The following is a 20778-nucleotide window of genomic DNA, read 5'->3' as shown; positions in this document are numbered from 1 at the left end:
ATTTTCTCCCCGGCCTTTTTAAATTGTCGCTCATAACCTGCTATATTCCAGGACAATACTTTGTTGGACTTTCCTTGTGTTAGATCTTTCAGGAATACTTCTTGGCCTCGTATAGATACTGCCTCTCCCCTAAACATGGAATATTAGCAGTAATTAGGATGTGACCAAACACTGTTTGGTTGCACTGCTATTCTTTACAATGGGAGCATGCATTCTGACCAGAATCCATGTTCTCATTGTAAAGAGCCGAGGTGCAGTTCATCCCTGCACCCCGTGGCAGGCACCTCAGGTGTCTGCCAACGGGTGCAGGGATCAACAGTTGAGCACCATAGGGCCACCATCCGGAGGCCTTGAACCCATGGGGGCCCTGTTGGGGGCCCCAAAGTCGGATTCTGCACAGAAAGGCTGTAGGAATTTGCCATTGTAATCCCTCGCTCGGAATGAACCTTCCTAGGGATTACAAGCCAGTCGTAAGCCATTCGGAAAGCCTATTCGGATTCCTTTCCGACCAACCACATCATAAAGGGCCGGAAAGGAATCCGAACAGGACATTTCGATACGGTCGGAATGGCTCCGACCATCGACAGCATCAAAAGCGGCCCCTTCGTATGCCGCATAAATTATGCAAAAAAGCAGAAGGGAACTCTGGGAAGTTTCCAAGTTTAGGTGGAGAGTAGCTCCTGTATAGAGCACCGTACAAGACCAGCGACATTCTGAATTTGCTCATCTCAAGTTTCTGCTTTTCAAAGTGCCATCCACGCCAAGATAGAAAGGGACAAAGAGCCTTGTTTACAAGACCACTAGAGGCAATTTTGTGCTACCAGAGCATCACTCTCTTGATGCTCCGGTGGCGCGATGTGCAGCAGCATATTTTCAAGGTCACACAAAGCCACTTTGGGTGGCTTTTCATGGTCTTGTAAATATGTCCCCTCTTTTTATGCAGAACATGGGTATTGCTGTGGGTGTTCCCACACAACACCCATGGAAGCAGTCCCAGATTTTTAAGAAATCATAAAGTTGTGAATGCTTCAGATTCTGACACCACCCCAGGCGTGGCATTAGGGAGGTGCAACAAGGAATAATATCCTTATTTCTCCAAATGTTTTCCTCTTTATGTGTCTCATGCCATTTCCAAAGCAAAGTCTTTAAGCATAGGATTAACACAGTGCTATCTATGCTGAGATTTCACCAATCCAGAAGCTGTAACACTGTGCTGAGTGGTAAAAAGCTTTTATTAATTTACACCCTGGCATTGACAGCACTGTGCTAATCCTATGCTTGAAGACTTTGCTGTAGGAATGGCAAAATACTGTGTCCTTTCCTATCTTGGTGTGTATGGCACTGTGCTAATCCTATGCTAGTTAGTGTTGTCTGGTTAGCGAGCTGAAAAGAGTGTGTAACAAGGTGCGATTACTATAACTGTCAAGTTTATAAGGTTTGTGTAATATGAGCTTGGTTTGTATAGGGAAAAAAGATGTCCTAACTATAATTAAACTTTAACGTTTGTTTTTTTCATTGACTTATAATGTTCTCAAAACTTTTTTAATAAAAATGTGTTTAAATTGTAGAGTTCAGTGTTGCAAGTGGAGAGTTGTTATGTAGAGTATTGTATAGTACAGTGGAAGAGAGTGTTGTAAAGTCTATTGTCGTAGAGTATTGTAGATTGGAAAAAAGTGGAGCAGAGCAGAGTGTGGTGGTGTATCATACAGTGTAGTAAAGTGGTATATAGAGTAGTGGCATGGTGTCTCATATAGTGGCGTCAAGTATTGTAGACTGGAGCAGTGAGTTGTACCATGAACTGGCTTGTCGAACAGTAAAGTAGGGTGTCGTAGACTGTCATACAGTAGAGTAGGGTGTTTTAAAGTGGAATAAATGGTAGTGGAGAATAGTGGAGTGGAGTACACTGAAGTTGGAGAGTGTAGAGTAGAGTAAAGTGTCAAAGAGTGGAGTGGTGAGTGGTAGACTATAGTTGGGTGGCAAGCAGTAGAGTAGAGTAGTGTAGCATGTAGTCAAGTAGTCTCATAAATTGGAGTACTGTGTTGTACAGTAGAGTGTAGTGGCGTGTTGTGGCGTGTTGTACAGTATTGGAAAGCAATGTAAACTAGAGTAGAGTGGCATACAGTGTAGTTGAGTTTGGTAGAGTGGAGTGGTGTACAACACAGTACAGTGTAGAAGAGAGTGGTAGAGGGGATTGGCATACAGTGTTAAACAGTACAATGAAATAACGTGGTGTAGAGTGGAGTACTGTCATAGAGTAAAATGGAGCGATGTGGGGTGCAATGGTATACAAAGAGTTAAATACAGTGTCATATAGTGATTATAGTATCGTAGAGTGGCACAGAGCTGAGTAGAGTGTTGTACTGTGGCAAACAGTATAGTAGAGTGTTATGCAGTGGCGTGTAGGGGTATAGACTGGAGCAAAGTTTCAGAGAGTGGCATACAGTATAGTAGAGTGTTGTAAGATAGAGTACAGTAGTGTCTCAAACAGTAGAGCTGCATATAGAGGATTGTTGTACAGTAGAGTACAGTGAGGTGAACTCTTGTACAGTTGATTTTAGTGGAGTGGTGTAACAGTGTAGAGTAAAGTTCAATAGAGTGCATTGGTGAGTCGTAGTGGCATAGAGTGGAGTGTAGTACTGTAGCATAGGTAGTAGATTGCTATAAATTTGAGTAAGTGTTGAATAGTAGAATAGAGTGCTGTACAAGGGAGTGTACAAACATACAGCGGAGTATAGAGTTGGACAGTGGAGTGTACAGGGATAGAGTGGTGCAGAATGTTGCAGAGTGCTATAAAGTGTAGTAAACGTTTATAGAGTGGAAGAGAGTGTCACACAGTGGTGGGCATAAGGTGAGTGGCATACACTGTAGTGGCGTAGAATGGATGCAGTTAAAGTGGAGTAGCATACAGTGGAATATTGTAGAATGGGGTGGTGTACAGTGGAGTGGCGTAGAGTGGAATAGGGTACAGTGGATTAGAGTAGAGTGGGGTGGCACACATTGAAGTGGTGTAGAGTCATGGAAATTGTTATAAATTGGAGTGGCGTCTCATACAGTAGAGTGGAGTGCTGTGTTATGCATTGTTGGAAACTGTCATAGAGTGGATAAGAATGATGTTCAATAGAGTATACAGAGCTGAGTGTACGGGATACAGGGGGTAGAGTGGAACACCAGATAGTAAAGTAGTGTACAGTGGAGTGGCATACAGTGGAGTAGGATAGACTAGAGTGGCGTACAGTAACGTGGCATAGAGTGTAATAGCGTATAGTGTTGTAGTGTACAGAGGAGTATCGTACAGTGAAGTGGTGTATTGTGGGGTAGGGGTATAGTGTAATAGCATACAGCGGTGTGGCATACAGTAGAATGGGTAAGAGTGAAATACTATAGAGTAGAGTGGCAAAGATTGAAGTTGTGAACAGTGTAATAGCATAGAGTGAAGTGGTGTACATTGGAATAGCACAGAGTAGAGTACAGTGCAGTAGCGTAGAGTGGAATAGCATAGAGTGGAATAGTGTAGCGTGGAGTGGCGTACAGTGGAGTGGTGTAGACTGAAGTGTGGTAGAGTGTAATAGTATACTGTGGAGTAGCACATAGTGGAGTGGCGTCAAATGGATTAGTGTAGGATAGAGTGGCATACAGTGGAGTGGCCTACACTGGAGTGGCATAGAGTGGAGTAGCATACAGTACAGTGGCATACAGTGAATTATCACACAGTGGAGTAGCATACAATGGCATCACATAGAGTGGAGTGACGTACAGTGTAATGGCGTAGAGTGGAAGCGCATATACTGGAGTAGCATATAGCGAGTGATATACAGTGGAGTGGCATACATTGAAGTGACGTAGAGTAGAGTTGCATACAGTGTAATAGCGTAGAGTGGACTGGCATAGAGTGGAATGGTGTACAGTGTAATGGAGTAGAGTAGAGAATTGTACAGTGGAGTGACATAGAATGTTACAGTGTATAGAGGAGTAGCGTACAGTGGAGTGGTATACACTGGAGTGGTGTAGACTGGAGTGGCGTACAGTGGAGTCGGGTACAGTGTAATAGCATTCAGTGAAGTGGCATACATTGGAGTGGCGTTCAATGGAATATTCTAGAATGAATTGGCATAGAGTGGAGTGCTATACACTGGAATGGTGTAGAATGGGGTAGCATAGGGTGGAGTGGCATACAGTGGAATAGTGTGCAGTGGAGTGTTGTTGAGTAGAGCATCGTACAGTGGAATGACGAAGAATGGAATAGTGTATAGTCGGGACTGGTGGCTTAGTGGACTAATGCATCCACTATAGGGGCCTGTGCTTGATGTCTTGGTCACATGTTCAAATCTCGGCAGGTCCACTCAGCCTTTCATCCTTCTGAGGTTGATAAAATGAGTACCATTGAGAATTGGTAACAATAAACATCTGTTATTCAGTGCCAAGATACCCTTGGGTGAACGTGCGCTTTACAAATACACATGTTATGTTATGTTATGTTAAAGTCTAGTATCATCTAGTGGAGTGGCATCCAGTGGAGTGAGGTAGACTGCAGTGGCATACAGTGGAGGTTAGTAAAGTGTAAGCGTGTAGAGTGTAGTAGTGTACAGTGGAGTTGTGTACAGTGTAATAGCATAGAATGGAGTGGCGTAGAATGGAATATTGCATAGTGGAGAGGCGTAGAATGGAGTGGTATAAAGTGGATTAGCGTAGAAAGGAGTGGAGTACAGTGGTGTGGTGGACAGCTGTATGTGAAATTTAGCAGTAATGTAGATTATGGGGTATAGAGTAAGGCAAAACAGTGAAATGCGTTGCCTTGCATTTCCCCAGATTTACCAATCAACGCAGGACCACTCATGGTGGCCTTGCGTTGCTTTTTAAATCTGACTTAAGTATTGTACTCACCATGTACTTAATAAGACTGTCCTCACAACCAGATACTAAAGTTAGTACTGAATAAACGAAGACAACATTTCGGAGGTCTGGCCTTCGAATGTGCCTAGCGTGACCAACTTGTGAGGACAGTCACTCCTTCTGTCCCTGCGCTCGTGAGAGGGGGTTAAAGGGTGGGCCCACTATCCAAGTCGCTACTGCTACAGGAATGACAGCATTGCCTACTTGTGCCTGTGCTATATTCTGGCAGGTGGGGAGCAGGTGAGGGAGCTGGACCCCACAGAGCACCCAGGAGGGGTGTCCCATGTGCAGTAAGTCAGCAGGGACCATTGGGGTCTTATGGATTCCCACTGCAATCACCTACAACTGTAATACCCCAGAGTCCAAATGGGCATGGCACACAGTCTTTCCCCAAACATTTGGTGTGAGGCCGCAATCTGAAAGAAATGTTGCTCATTTGCTATGCACAGTTTCAGCCAAAAGAGCACCCCAGAATCCTTTGGGCAATCAAAAAATGTACCTAATTTTCCTTGTTCTGCCCCAGGAGTGGGCAGGGGAAATGGAGCAGGAAATGCAGCAGCCCTCAAGAGGGTATGCCTAAAAGGTTGATCTTATTCTCCCAAGAGCTAGAATCCATGATTCCATAAACCTGGGAGAGGTTTTTCATGATTTCAAATACTCCTGGAGTCTGTACTTTGGTACATGGGCTCTGGAGTGTGGGGACCCCTGTTGGTTGATTCTAAAGCTGTAGTAGAAGCATAGTAAAGGTAGAAGTAAGACTCTGAAACATATGTTATTCCACACTTTGGGCCTCATTAATGAGGTTTTACCATTGGACAGCGTGGCAGGCCTTCCTGCTGTGCTAAAGAAAAGGGCAAGAATGCGCTGTATCTATCAGATATGGTGAATTCCTGTCCTTTTCCCCAGTGCCGGCGCACAATGGGCTGAGGGTGCGCCAACACAGGCACCTTTTCACGATGATGCAAGGGTACCTGCAGTGCGGGAATGATTATTTTTGTGCAGTAATGAAAACCTTCCTGTACAAAACAATCACAAGCATCTTTTTCCTGTGTGTGCTAGAGAATGCAGCACACATAAGAAAAGGAAAAACGAGGAGAAATAAATATTTTTCTCCTCGTTGTGCCTCCTTTACACCTCCCCTGGGAGGCATACATTTTTGGCGCTGCCTCAGATTTACGCTTTCTCATAAATCTGGGGCAGTGTCAAAAAGCCATGGTTGTTGCTGGGAACACACCCAGCAACACCCATTGCATGCCCCTTTACCACAGAAAGCTGTGTTAAAGGGAACCATATTTACGCGGCAGCATTAAGCCCAAAAAAGTGGCTTAGTGCTGCCTCATAAATATGGAGCAGGCTCCTGCACCACCGGAGTGTCACAAAAAGTGACGTTCTGGGGACACAAGTGGCCACTTGAATGAGGCTCTTTGTTTAAATGACAGTGATGATCATCAACAAAGCAGGGTTCTACATTATAGTGAACAGTGCTGAATGTTGGTAGAGTAGTGATGGATTTCAACACTGGTTTATGTCATCTTTTCTGGTTCTACTAATGTGGAGACACTCTGAAAAAGCAGGTAGATCTGCATTATTGATAATTACACCCCTTATACTGCATAGAGTATAAAGGGTGGAGTTTGAGATGATGGATTCAGGACTTGCAAGGGGTGTGCACTGCCCATAGGGTGTCACCAAATGTATTTCAATATACCTGATTCTATATACGTATACTTAATATGTAGCAGTTTGCAATGTGTGCCTAAGAACGTAATTTTGGTTTTTATGTGAAAAATCACTGATTGAAAAATGATTTATTGAGTGTTGTTTGTTGCTTACCAGAGAGCTGGAGTACTAGCCACACCACCTTCCCTGTATAGGCCTTGGATTTCTCTGCCTTGCTACCCTGAGAGAGTCAGGTGACACAATGGGGTATTTGGTTCCCAGTAAAGGAGAAGTTGTATACTCACATCCTTCACAACTAATAAACCACTTTCTTCAAACATCATACCCTAGTAAAATATAGGACATTTTCAACATAAAATGGAATGCATAAATACATAGTACAGATCTAATATGCACCTACACAATAACACAACAACACAGCCCTCCAGGGCATTTACAATCACTAGTGTAGTTTACATAATTTTGCCAGGGATGTCAAAAACCATTACATTATTTGCACGTTTTATAAATGTAAATATTAAAGTTAAATATCGTCACCAATGAGTGAGTTCAAATAATAATACTGTATTTGTTTACATTTTAAAGTTGCCGTTGATGGCTACTGGAGTTGTTGGTCTGCGTGGGGCCCATGCAATGCTGAGTTTAAGAGAAAGAGGACAAGACAATGCAATAATCCCTCACCTCTGAATGGAGGCAAGCCCTGCAAAGGGGAGAGTGAACAAGAAGAAGACTGTCACTTTTCAATATTCTTAGATGGGTAAGAAAGATCCCGAACATGCAAGTAATTATGGTATATCAATAAAGGTCGGAGGTTATATTGTATTATGATGAATGGTGGAATTACTTTCAATTCGGATAAATCTTAAAGCATGATTGTTGGGTGCAAACTGTTGGAACCTTTGAGAATGATCTGAGTTATACCCGGAAGAAGAAACCATGAATGTGCAACCATTTTCTTTAGGGCTTCTAGCTGACCATGGTAAGTGAGGGCACTTATGTACTTTAGTTTTCTATATGACCAAAGATGTTGATGTTTTTCTAAGCAGACAGTGGTTGATACATGTAATGTTGAACGCTCTTTTGCGTAGTGAGTGTCTCAACACATATTCTATTGGAATGGCAATTGGCCCAATTCACAACACGTGCTATGACTTGGTAGTAAAGAGATTCAATAAGTACCATAAATAAAGGCCATGTTTATCAAGGGCTTATGTTGCCCTTGCATCACACAATCAAGAGCAAAAAAAGCCCTTAAGTGAGGTTTACTATGCCTTGTGTGGCTCTGTGAATCTGAAGTAACGCGAGGCAGTGCAAGTCGCTACATTGCATTATTCTGCCCTGGCAATTGTTCCATGGGTGGAGCATGGGAAATACGTTTTTTTCTTCTAATGTTTTCCTCTCTTATTTTTGTGCAGGAAGATGTCTTGTCCTGCACATAAAACAATCCTGACTGTAATCCAGGCACCCTTGCACCATGGTGCAAGGCTGCCTGCATTGGTGCCTGGCCGCCACAAGTGCACCAGCACAGAGGTAGAGTAAGAATATGCCATATCTTATCTTATCATATCTTATCATATCTTATGGCACATTCCTGCCTTCTCCATTTAATACAGAGTAGCAAGTTTTCTTGCTGCATTGTGTTGCACCAAATATTAGTAAATTTGCCCCTGAAATGCCTAATTTGCCTTTTCAATTGTCCTGTCTCTAATCATACCTTCACAGCGGTCTATTTGAAAAAATGTAATTTTTCCAAATTTAGGAAGGCAGTTTTGGAGGTAAAACTACCACACTTTGAAAACACAAAAAAGTTTGAGAGCCCTGTAAATTACAAATCTCCTCAAAATTTGACTGAAGTTCGTTCAGGTTCAGTTTGCACAGGACGATCTATTTTTATGCACTTGACCTCATCATGGCGGCTTTAGGAAACCGAATTATTAGTTGTTTAGGATGAGAGGCCTGCACAAGTAATAAGTCCACAATTTACACTCACTTGAAACCAAGCACTCTATTGTTAGTGGTTTACTCTCTCTGGCTGGAAAAGCAGAGCAGTCCAAGGCCTACTCAAGGGAGGTAGTGTGGGTTAGTAATCACCATCCGCTGGCACTCAATAATAACACTCAATAAATGATTGTCCAGTCAGCACCTTTTCTTTATAAAAGGAAAAGAAAATGTATTACACACACACTGATAAATACTACTGCCTTGATTTACAAATTTGGACGTAAGGCAGATTAAGAGTGCCCTAGATGACATTATGAAATTACATTTGACCCCTCTAGGGTCATGACCCCAAAATCACACTACTGCACCCACCTATATCTTACAGCACATCACAATATAGTGGGGCACCACTTTAAATAAAACAACCCTTTTAGCTTTATTAAGGGTCATTGCAATATATAAGTTAAGCCTATTGGCTTTATCAAATGTGCACCACGTTAAAAAGGCACATTGACCACATGTAAAACATCATCAATCTTTCACTATAATTTTTAATCATGTGCAAATGCAATTCTTAATGTCAATAAAACATTGTCATTAAAGCATGTTAACATCGAATACAATCACAGTGAGGTTAACAGGTTAATAATGCATTGGAAATAATCTAACATGTGTCTGTGTCTTTTTTACATACACATTCAGGTCACAGAAAATGAAACCATAGAACCAACCACAAGAGGGTGCTGCACTTCCAGCTGCAGAGCAAAAGATCCAGCCTTGGGAGTGTTTTGAAAAATAATGAGACTCTTGGGGGGGGAGGGGTTCATGGATTCCTTGACACAGCAAACGAAGGGTCACTCTACAAAACGTCTTGAGGGATAGCTGTTCCACTCCTGCAGCTCCCACCACCCCAAATTTGTGCTGTGATTGGTGGTGCCCCAGTAAATTTTATATAAGTGAAGTAGCCCTGCAGAGCATTACAGAGGTGGCTCCTACCACTCGCCTGTGTTGCTGTTAAGCTGCTTTCTTTGTTTTTTTATTCTGGGGGTGCCCAGTCCTACATGGGCACCCCCATGTTCTCTGGTGAAAGGGGAAGCTCAGGGAGCTCAGACCCTGGATGCTCCTGCCGGCTTCCTGCCTGGTCGCCATACTCCTCTGCTGGCATGCGAGCCTGCAGCATGCTGCTCCTCTGCCTGTTTTATACTGGTAGATTGTTTGGTGCGTGGTAGCTTCACTGCTCACCCCAGACATGGCCAGAGGGAGTGGGTTGAGACAACCACCGTTGGGGGAAGTACAAGTGTGCTCCCTCTTTGCTGAATCTCAGCCAGTGCCCAGAGATGGGATCTTGGGCCCCTTTCTTCTTCCTGGTGGTACAACAGAGCTCCCCCTTCCTTTTGTGTGGGTCCCCGGGATATGGAGGCTCCGGAGGATGGGAATGAGCATGGGGAAGGGGACACACACATGTCCACTCCCTAGGTGAAATTAAAGATCATGCTTACACCGACCCCCAGAACCTGGACCACCCTGCGGGTATTGGAAGGAAGATGCAGCAGAGCAACATGCGCTTCGACCCTCACTGACAGTCAAAGATCAAAACCTTTAAAAGTTCATGACTCTGGCCCCATTGGGCCAATGTGTAACATCCTAGATTCATTCTTATCCACTTGTCCTGCGGTCAACTGGCAGAGTCCCTGGTTCTTTAAGGCAACAGCCAGTTGTTCATGGCAGTTGTCACCATCCAGTTCCACTGAAAAGCGCAGCAAAAATCTCTCTCTCTACCTTGCGCACATTTTTAAATGTGGGTCGAAGGATCTAGAAGCCAGGCACCAAGGAAAAATTGCAGGATGCCACATCACCTCTCCACCCCGGTTGCAAAATTCCTGCCTAGCATACTGGGACAGTTAAAAATGGATATGTCCAGAAGGCACTGGTCACTTCTCCTCTGGCAGCCTCAGCTCCACCCCATGCTGACTTCACTGCCAAGGCCCTTTCCCAGCAAACCTTCACAGAGCTGCTTCCTACTGTGTTGGCTCCAGTTGTTTGGCCTTCCTCCGTTTTTCAGTGGGACTAAGCTGTCCCTAGTTCTGGAAAAGTGTGTGAGCTAATTAACAGATGCAGATTGTTTTCCTCACCTCTTCCTTCTCAGGAGCTGGTGTAGGGAGGCCTTTCCACTGTTGGTGAGCCGATGTAAATAACTTGGCCCAGCAGGGTGATAAAAGGCCTTGGCTCTGATCCTGAGCTGAGCCAGAGCAATATGATAAATTTGGACAACCCCTAAAGTGTACATGTATGATCTTGGGACCTGTGTAATAAGATTGGGCACATATGTTTCAACCTTGTTTCATACCTCACTGAACTTTGAGAGTTGAAGGGAAGGGAAACTGCACTCTAAGGGAGATTCCCCCTTATTTTTCTAATACAGTGTCACTTCAGACAGAACAGTAAACCATACTTATGTTTACCTGTGAGTGTCCACTAATGTTATAAGGCCTACCCCAGATCCATATCTAACCCTGCAGAGTTCCTATGCAACAGTCTGCCTGTGTGCACTTACTGGGATGCACATAACAAAAATCTTACAAGTGCAGGTCGCACACGTCTGTGCATATGTGTTCATGTGTAACCAGCCCAGTGCCCCTTACCCTTGCTGCGTCACAGAGACCTTATCTTAAAAGGCAGACACTGGCGATAAACATATGCAGTCTGTTTACTGTTTGATTACCATGGGTTAGACACATGTAGTGAGACTCACGAAAGAAAAAATCCAAAACTATTGATTTGAGCTGGGCAAATAAACTAAGCGCTTTTCATATCACACCGATGTTCATTGGAACAAATGTCTTCACTGGCTCTGTATTCTCATTATGTAACAACATCCTTCAGTCTCAGACTCTGACTACTTCGGTGATTCTACAGTGTTCCTTTTCTCTTTCCCTTTCTATAAAGAAACCTTAGAAATGCATCTACTGTTAAGAACTCCTTATGTTCCAATCTTCACAGTAGTAGGTGCTGCCACATTGTTAGATCTCAGTATGCTTTTAGCATTTCTATAGCAGCACATTCTATTAAAACAGGGCTGTTGTCACCTTAGTGTATAAATGCAAATAACTGAACGTTTCTCTGAACTACATCAATCCAAAAACAGTTTCTAAGGAAACTGCTTTACAGAACTACTTCATTTTGTGTATATTAGCCTTGTTCTTTCAAAATAGGACTAACGTTTTGTATGTAAATTCACTCACAAATAAACTATTATTGAACAATCATTGCTATTGATTTTCTAAATGCATGTCCACAATAAGGAAATAAAATAACATTTATATACGTATATACACATATATATATTCACTGAAAAAACCATAGATTTCAGGGGTGTTATAGTTAGCTGGACATTTCCCTCGTACAAAACCCTAGAAATTCAGTGAAGTCATTTGAGATATCATCAGTGATGTCACTGACCATGTCATGAGTGATGTAATATGTGACGTCATCAGCAGTGCATTGCGGGGGCGCGAGTTATAGTTAGCTGAATTAAATATAACAGGGGAATTTCTAGGGTTTTGTACGAGGTTAATGTCCAGCTAGCTATAACACCCCTGAAACCTATGGTTTTTTCAGTGAATTTCTAAGGCTTTTTAAATGCCAATTCTTAACTATAACGCCCCTGAAACCTTTGGTTTTTTCAGTGAATTTCAAAGGTTTTTTAAATGCCAATTCCTAACTATAACGTGCATGAAACCTATGGTTTTTTCAGTGAATTTCAAAGGTTTTTTAAATGCTAATTCCTATCTATAACTTATCTCTGAAGATATCATGAAAAGCATTCTTTTTTAAAAGTAGGGTGCACATTAGTTTTGTGGAAAAGCATCTTTGTGATTGGTTAAGAAAAAGCAGTTTCAACGTTGAGTACATATCATAGGATAAAATTTGCTCAGCTCAACCACACCTGCTACTTGCATTTGGAAGGCACTGTTCGAACTGAAAACAATCGTCAACTTTTAACCTGCATGTGTCGTTAAATGTTCAAGAAAATGTTACAAAAAAATATCATAAAGTTTTAAAAAATGTATGAACTTTTAACCTGCACGTATTGTAGAATGTTCTAGAACGTGTGTTGATAGAATACGTTGCACTTCTGACTTCTATGTGTTGTTGAATATTAAAAAAAACGGTTCATATGGAAAATTAAAAAGAAACCAATAGAGAAGTTTTGAAACCTAAAAGAATCAAGGAACTATTCTAATTTATTCTTTACATGTATTTATGTGTGCAGCAACAAAATTATAGACACAACAGCACTAGGAAGAGGAAGAAGCAGGGAGTGGGGGGAGGGGGGGAGATGGGCAGAATGGCACACATGCACAATTAAGTACAACACACATATAGAATAACAATGGCCAAAATGAAACACACCAACAAGGAGCACAAGTCACACAACCTGCCAACATCACACCACTGAACGAGCATAGAAGTGAAAACCACGCTGCATTCATACAGGATGTGTACAAAGGCCAGTCGTTGGTGTCGTGGGATGTCTGCGACCGTGGTCATCATGGATGAGATGCCCAGCATGTGGCACATGGTCGAGTTCACTGTGTGTTATGTTGCCAAACGGCTGCTCCTCCCTCCCACGAGCCCCCACACGTTTGTACGGTGAGCTGTTGTATCCCGTGTAAGCTTGGGCAAAGCACTACGCTACGCTCGCGTAGTTTGCGAAGTTCGCGCTACTTCGCACTACGCGAATTGCAAGTAGCACAGTGCGAACACGCATAGCGTAGTGTTGCATAGTGCTGCGGTCATTTTTTGCTTGCTCGCGGTCCTGAACGTCAGGTTGGCGACCGCGAGCAAGCAAAATGACATCCCTGCGAGACTTTTTCCTTGTTCGTGATCAGCAACATCAAGTTGGCGATCGCGAGCATGGAAAATAAACCTCCCGGCGAGATTCCCAACGCGAGGAGGTCAGGTTTCTCATTGCGAGTGGTCGCTTATATGCTCGCGACCGCTAGCGATGAGAAACTACCAGTTCGCGTTGAGAAAGCTGCCGCTCGAGTAAAAATCGACTCGAGCAGCAGAAAACTACAGCTCGCACTGTGCAAAGTGCCATTTTCAATGATTGCACAGTGCCGGTTGCTTGTCCGCACTGTGCAATAATTGAAAATGACATCTGGCACAGTGCGAACAAGGTACTACTCAGTTCGCGAAGTGCTACGCGTAGCTCGCGTAGTGTGAAGTGCACTTTGCGTAGCTTCGCCCAGGGTTAATCTCGTGCACTCGTACGGCACGCCATTGTAATGCCTATTTGCGCATGTCCTGCTACAATCCAACAACAACATCACAGTGCCGTTTGGAGGTGGTGCATGCCACTTTACAACATCGACTGCTGCGGCTCTTGTAACAAGCCACACCAGAACACAGAGACACACTTACCGCACTTCCTGTACACGGACATGTCCGAGACACCCTGTTCCCCTTGCCGGATAGGCACACCCCTGCACTGACCTGTGAACCCCAGACCAGCACACGCCAGGTGTGCATGTAGGAGGATGCGTACGTAGCTACACATCCAGGTTCACTGCCAACGCTGAGGTGACAGCACACTATGATGTTGCAGGGCTCGTGCCTATCATGCTAAGACAATGACCACAGGGACACACTTACTAAGATGTGGGTTTGGGGGGCATTGGCGGTCCTGGAGTTGTTGAGATGAGTCTTCTGGCCCTCATGGGTATCCCTGTATCATGCTCATTGACTCTATGGCACCTGTGGGTGTTCTGGTGTGGCTCTTGGCTGTGTTCCCTTTCATGGTGCAGGTAGTTGTCCTGCTTAACACCAGCAGAAAGCAGGTGTAAAATCCCTGGTGCTAATGTGTCTTATCGCCGGAATTTGTTTCGCATTGCAATTGGTGTGAAAGTTGTGATGTGATTTTTTTGTGCACAACAATATACGAACTGAGCAGTGTATCTCGTCAAGATCCAGCACCTGATGCACTATTCCCAATCAAGATAAATACAATGAGATTTCTTAATAGATTTTGTGTGCACACTGTAAGTGCAGCCAATACCTCAGTGCAATACAATACAGGATTTTAGTATTTAGAATAAATCACAAAGGTGCACCTCATGTCTTTTTGCACGGGAACGGCTACTCTCCATTTCATTATCAGCACTTTAACGGAGGTAAAGTTGAGATAAATCTAACACACTATTCAGAAGTTGGTGCAAACTGCAGATATCACTAGTATTCCAGCAATAAGTGCCCCAAAATTCAACACCATGGTGGACTCCATCAAATAACAGTAATAAGAACAAGAAAGATTCACACAACAGTTAAGAGAACAACCAAAAACATTATTATTTATTTTTCAAACTTTATTTTTTATAATAATAAATATATAAACGATAAACTATTTTCAAACTTTCTTTTTTTATTAACATAAATATAAACAATAAACTAATAAACAAAATGTAACAACAATAATACAAAACAACAAAGCGGAACACTCCTGTGGGAACCACGGATGTCGACAACAGACCTGGAAAATCAAAAAGATTGTTAAAAAAAAAGCAACTTTTAAGTTTAACTTACAAAAACTGTAAATGTTGCCGCTTTAAAATATTTACCGAATCTGAGGACATTTTTTTGCAGAAAGCACCACGCCCACAACGTTTTTCTTCAGTGGTGAAGAGATTTTTTACTTTTTCCAAGGGGCAAACAAAGACCAATGCCACCTTCTTCATTCGCAAGATTTGCCAACGAGTTCTGTTACGAGGGGATCCTAACAAAAAATTCTCGTGCGGCACAGCAAGTATGATGAAACACCTAAGGACCCTTCATCCAAACAATCTTGCACGAGAAGAGTGCAAACAGATGAGAAACACTCCTGTTCTGTATCTGTAAAAAAGAATCACAAATAAATGTATATTAATAACTTTCAAATTTATACTATTCCATTACTGTACAAAAACATTTTATATAAAAACTGACTAAGAAACTATAGCCCTGAACCACAAGTGTGACGATCGTTAAAACACTACATGCATAGTGCATACTACTTTGAAGCAGTTCATTCCCTAAAGCCTACCTCACTAAAAGACTACATGCTAACTGACTAAATGATTACAGTACTATAAGGAGACACACTGGGTGAGTGACGGGGTGTTTGCTAGAAGAGTATGAATACTAACTAGGGAATTGAAGGTGTGAAACACAACTGTTTAGGTGATTAGAGGACTGCATCCATACTGCATAGGCATTTAAAGCAGTCCATGTGCTAAGGCCTGGCTCACTGCATGACTACTTGGGTACTGACTGAATGATTGGAGTACACAGTGGTCGAAGTGGGGAAAAAAAAGTAGGGGAACTGTGGGCGGAGACTCAGGAGGCGGGAATAACCCAAGGATTGGATTAGTGGGCGGAGTCGGAGGTGTGGCTAGAAATAGCAAAACATACCAATTTTTGAACGTTTGGCATTTCACTGACCAGTTACAGTTTATAACGTTATTTAATTCAAAGAATCAATAAACATGTTTATTTGAGGTTTAATATATAAGTTGTTTATATTTAATTCATTTACAATGTGGGACATGTTTCCAATCACAGAATATTCCAAATACGCTTATAAGTGGAATCATAAGCCATTTGTCTCCGAGCCATGCAGTTTCTTTCATCTGCACTTCTCCTCCCTTTTTCTAACCATTTCTGAACATAAAATTCAGGTTTAAATTCTATGACAGGTGGCCCCACGATATTTATGAACATTGTAGAAGACAGACGATTGATTGATATTCTGTTCCGCAGTGGTGTGAGCACATCATTCATTACACTAAAGCCCCGTTCACATTCAGCAGTTGAGGTACAAAAGGTGTTTATAATGTGCAGTAATGGTTTCAGGCTTTCAGAGATGCAATTTTTATTTTGTTTGTACTCTCTGAAACCAAGGATGTACTGCCTGGTATCAAATACATGCAACCTGCTACAAAGGTTTTGTAATTCTCCCTCACCGTATAAGATGTCTACTGGATCTGGCCAATAAACTGGTTGTAGGAGTTTCATTCTATGTACTAACTCTTTGTATTCTATTTCGTCATTGTTTGTGGTTGTGCATCTAGAAACATTTGATGCATTAGACATTGTCATTCTTTTTTGCAGGTGATTTGCTAAGCTCCTAAAGAACTGTGCCCTATTGATGCTAACACAGCCTTTGTTCTGTTGCAGTCCTACACCAGCAAACTGCATCCGTTCAGCAGCATCTAACGCAGTTGTAGCAAAGGGCCCAGGTGAATCAGCCATTGATTCAAACACTAAAATCTGCATCTGTATTGAACGATCGGCCTCATATATGGTCATATCACGCCGCTGCAGCCTTCTGGATAGGTCACCCAATTCTGTGAGAGCATCATATAAAATGCCCATATTTTCAACAAACACCAGGGAGGTTAATAAACGGTTTAAACCAGCATATTTCCTCTGCTCAATGTCACTCCTCGTTGAGTCTTCGGAAGATTCCATGAAATGTTTACTAAGTACTTTGTAGTTATTCCAAACAGCTCTCACAGATCTTTCACTTGAGGACACCCAACGTACATCTAGCACCTTTCCAATTGCCAGAAGTCTTACTTCTACCTCCAGAGCACAGAGGCATGGTAGGTGGTATATAGTTTATCAAAAAAAAATTTGAGCTGATTAATGCCTGCGACTTCTTTACAAACATCACCCACAGCTAGCTCCAGCTTGTGGTTAGCACAGTGCCATACACTCAACTGTGGATATTTCAACTTCAGAAGAGTTGCCACACCGGATTTCCTACCTATCATATTGGAAGCACCATCTGTTACAAGCTGAACCAAATGACTTTGTAAATACTCATCAGTAAAACCGTGTCTCTCTAAGCATGCAAGTAAGGTATCTAAGATTAGATCTGCTGCTGTGCTTGGCAACTCAACAAGGTCCAAGAAAAAGGTCAGTGGCTCATTGTGTTTATCAATACATGCTCTTACACAGATAATTAGTGTGGTCAATTTACTATTTGTGAGCTTAGGGACATATTTATGGGAATGGTGGCGCAGGGCAGCACAGCAAGTTACTTTGCTGCGCTGCCCTGCGTCACAGGGAAAGGGCGGGAATGTGCCGTATTTATCCAATATGGTGCATTCCGGTCTTTTCCCCCTGCACTGGCACCATTTCGACAGCCTAGCTTCAACGCAGGCACACTTGCCCCATGGTGCAAGGGTGCCTCCTTTGCGTGCAGGATTGTTTTTGTGCAGGAAGGGGCACCTTCCTGTACAAAAACAATCTTGAGAGGCTTTTTCATCTTTCTATGTGGGCTGCAGAATAAAGCACAGTTTGAAAGAGGAAAAAGCAAGGAGAAATAAGGATATTTCTCCTAGTTATGCCTCCTCTGGGGCAGCGCAAGATTTTGCTGCATTCCCAGGATTACAAGTCCTTGTAAATCTATGAATGCGTCAAAAACCGTGGGAGTTGTGTGGGAGACTTTTATTATTGCAGGAAAACTACTGCGTGACAAAGCCACTGCTGCTCTAGGGTGTGCTGCTTTGTAGACCTGCCCGCAAGACTGGTGGTGAACCTGGGTATGAATTGTGGTGGACAGGGCTTCAAGTTTACCCAACTGGCCACCGGTAGGGTTCACCTGCTGGTGCTAAGAGACCAGGGCTTCTAAGGTCTAGTGGGGCCTTCTAAAGTCTATCATGGGTGCTCCCTCAGGAGTGGTCTGATGGACAAGGCATGAAGGCTGAACCAGGATCCCCAGTTCCAAATTGGGTAGCTCTGGCCATAATGCCACATCCTATCCCCACCGAACACCCTTCTGCCCCACTGAGTGAAACTCGCACTGTCTTCAGCTACAACCCAATTCTGCCCCATTATAAGCACCTGGATGTGACTCATTTCAAATTATGCAGTGCCTGAAAAAAAGTAACAACATTCTGGGAAAAGCAAATACTCATAGGGAATGCAGGATTATGTAAAGCATGCAAAATATAAGCAGGAACGACATGTTACCTTAACGCTTTTACTCTCGTTCAGAAATCAATGAGTATTTTTTGTCTCAAACATTGAGGACATGAATATAGGGCTCCTCCTGTACACATGTGTTAAGCAGGGCTCAGAGACAAAGGAACTCTTCAAGAGAATCTGATCTGACTCACGGAAACCCACAAGGGCTCCTTCTTATCCACAAATTGTGCACTCTTGATTGTCAGCGCCAGGATGCCTGTTAGGTGAGAGTGCGCTTTACAAGTGAGATAAATAAATAAATAATTCTTATTCATGTCAGCCAGCTAGCTGCTCAAACATAGTATAGCACATATGTATTCAAGTGTCCTGCAAAGAAGAATGAGTGCGAGTAAGTAAATGTGGGTGTGAATGATTGAGTGCCTGAATGTAACTGAGCATGAGTGAAAGAGTGTATGTCGATGAAAGTGAGAGAAAGTGAGTGAGAATGAGTCACGTAGAGTAAGTGAAACTGTAAGTTTGAATGAGGTAATCAGAGTAGGAAAAAGTGGTGAGACTGAGTGAGTGAGAATGTGATACCGAATGTTGAAGAGTGAGTGCAAGTGAGCAATTTTGAGTAAAAGGGAAAGTGAATGAGAATGAATAATGGGGGTAGTGAGCCTGAGTGAGATGACATGTGAGCAAGCAGGACAAAACACAGGCCTTGGCAAAGTGGAGGTAAATATTTACTTATGGGAGGAACATATTGTGCATCTTGAAAAAAAAATGTGTTCAACTCCTGGGGATGTTCTCTTGGCACAGTAATGGCTTTTGAGAGAATTTGTGTAAAAATGGGGTGTTGAAAATAAAATGCAGTATTTGACCCTATAGTTTTTTTTTCAAAATTATCTTGGGAGTAGCAACACCCAGACTGCAAATCCTCCGGGCCCTCCTTTATCTCTTCTTAGTCTTACAAGGCCCAGTAAATCGCACTCTTTTCCAAATCTCTTTCTAAATATTATCACTCTCAAAAACAGTTTTTTCTATATAATTTTCCTTTGATGGGAAGAGGAGGTTTCTGAGGTGGTAGTATCAGGCAAGTGACACTACTTGGGCTCCCTCTGTTCGAGCCTTCATGGAGGATCCCTCTTCATTGCTACCTCCACCTGACCCCGGACTCTGCAACGCACTACCTTACAGGCTTGATTATCCACTACTCCTCTCCAGTGCACCTTATCTCACAGCTGACCTTGGGCCCCAGCCCCATATCAGGCACCATTGGGCTCCACTTTCATTTTTCCCGGTAAAAACATTAGTAAAATAACCTTCAAACTTAAAACATTGAATATAGCAGTAAATATAATTAGCACACACTTTAAAGTATGTTCCACAGTAGCCCTTATGACCGACTGCTAATTAAATAAACAAAAACAGAAAGGCCATGACAAGGCCGGCTTTAGCGCTGATGCGAAAGTCTTTTTTGGCGCCACACCAATAATCACTGCCATACGCCACAAGTGCTCCTCATCTCCCCATAGCCCCTCCCCCTCATGACCTCCTCCTCGGATTCCCTCACTGCCACCCTCCACCAGTGCCCCTCATTTCGCTGTAGCCCCTCCCCCTCATGACCTTCTCCTCAGAATCCCTCACTACCATCCTCCAGCAGTGCCCCTCATCTCTCCCTAGCTCCCCCCTTCCCCCATGACCTCTTCCTCGGATTCCCTCACTGCCACCCTCCAACAGTGCCCCTCATCGCTCCATAGCCACTCCCACTACCTCCTCCTCGGATTCCCTCACTGCCACCCTCCAACAGTACCCCTCATCTTTATGTAGCCCCTCTCTCATATGCATTTCATTTGTTGTGTAGCGCTACTCATATCAGTGTAGTGTGTGTCAGTACTTAACACCACGCACACATTATACAGAGACAACGAATCATACAAGTATGTAAATCAGCCTACAGGGAATGTCACATAAGCCAATGAGGATTACAAGGTGTATGAATCACATGTCATCCATACTGGTGGGCAGTTATTTTAAGAGGGTTTGGTCTGGAGAAGCACAAACTCAGGATTTAAAGAGGACTCCAGTGGTTAGGGGTTGGCTTTACTGATAAAAATGTATATCTGCCCAAAGATACTCATTTTAGCAACATTAGAATAATGAAAGACTGGGGAAGTTCTAACTATATCACAAAACAAAAAACGCGAAGTTCTAACTATATCATTCAGGTTTGCATACAGCTCTTTGATGACAGTTCAGAGGTCACTGTCCTATGTTAGGATTGTAACTTCTGAACTGCAAGTAACACAAGGATCT

General features: G+C 43.0%; 1 protein-coding gene across 1 annotated transcript in view; it reads left to right on the top strand.

Annotated features, from left to right (window-relative positions):
• C6 (complement C6) overlaps nucleotides 1-20778 on the top strand; it is a 770728-nt gene that overhangs the window by 464732 nt on the left and 285218 nt on the right. Inside the window, exon 12 of the mRNA XM_085631171.1 lies at nucleotides 7156-7327. Coding sequence (XP_085487297.1) covers nucleotides 7156-7327 — 172 coding nt within the window. The remainder of the gene's footprint in view (nucleotides 1-7155; nucleotides 7328-20778) is intronic.

This window comes from Triturus cristatus, chromosome 2_1 (genome assembly GCF_964204655.1).
Source record: "Triturus cristatus chromosome 2_1, aTriCri1.1, whole genome shotgun sequence".
NCBI lineage: Eukaryota > Metazoa > Chordata > Amphibia > Caudata > Salamandridae > Triturus > Triturus cristatus.
Note: the sequence above shows the minus strand (reverse complement) of the source record. Positions and strands in the feature narration are given on the sequence as shown.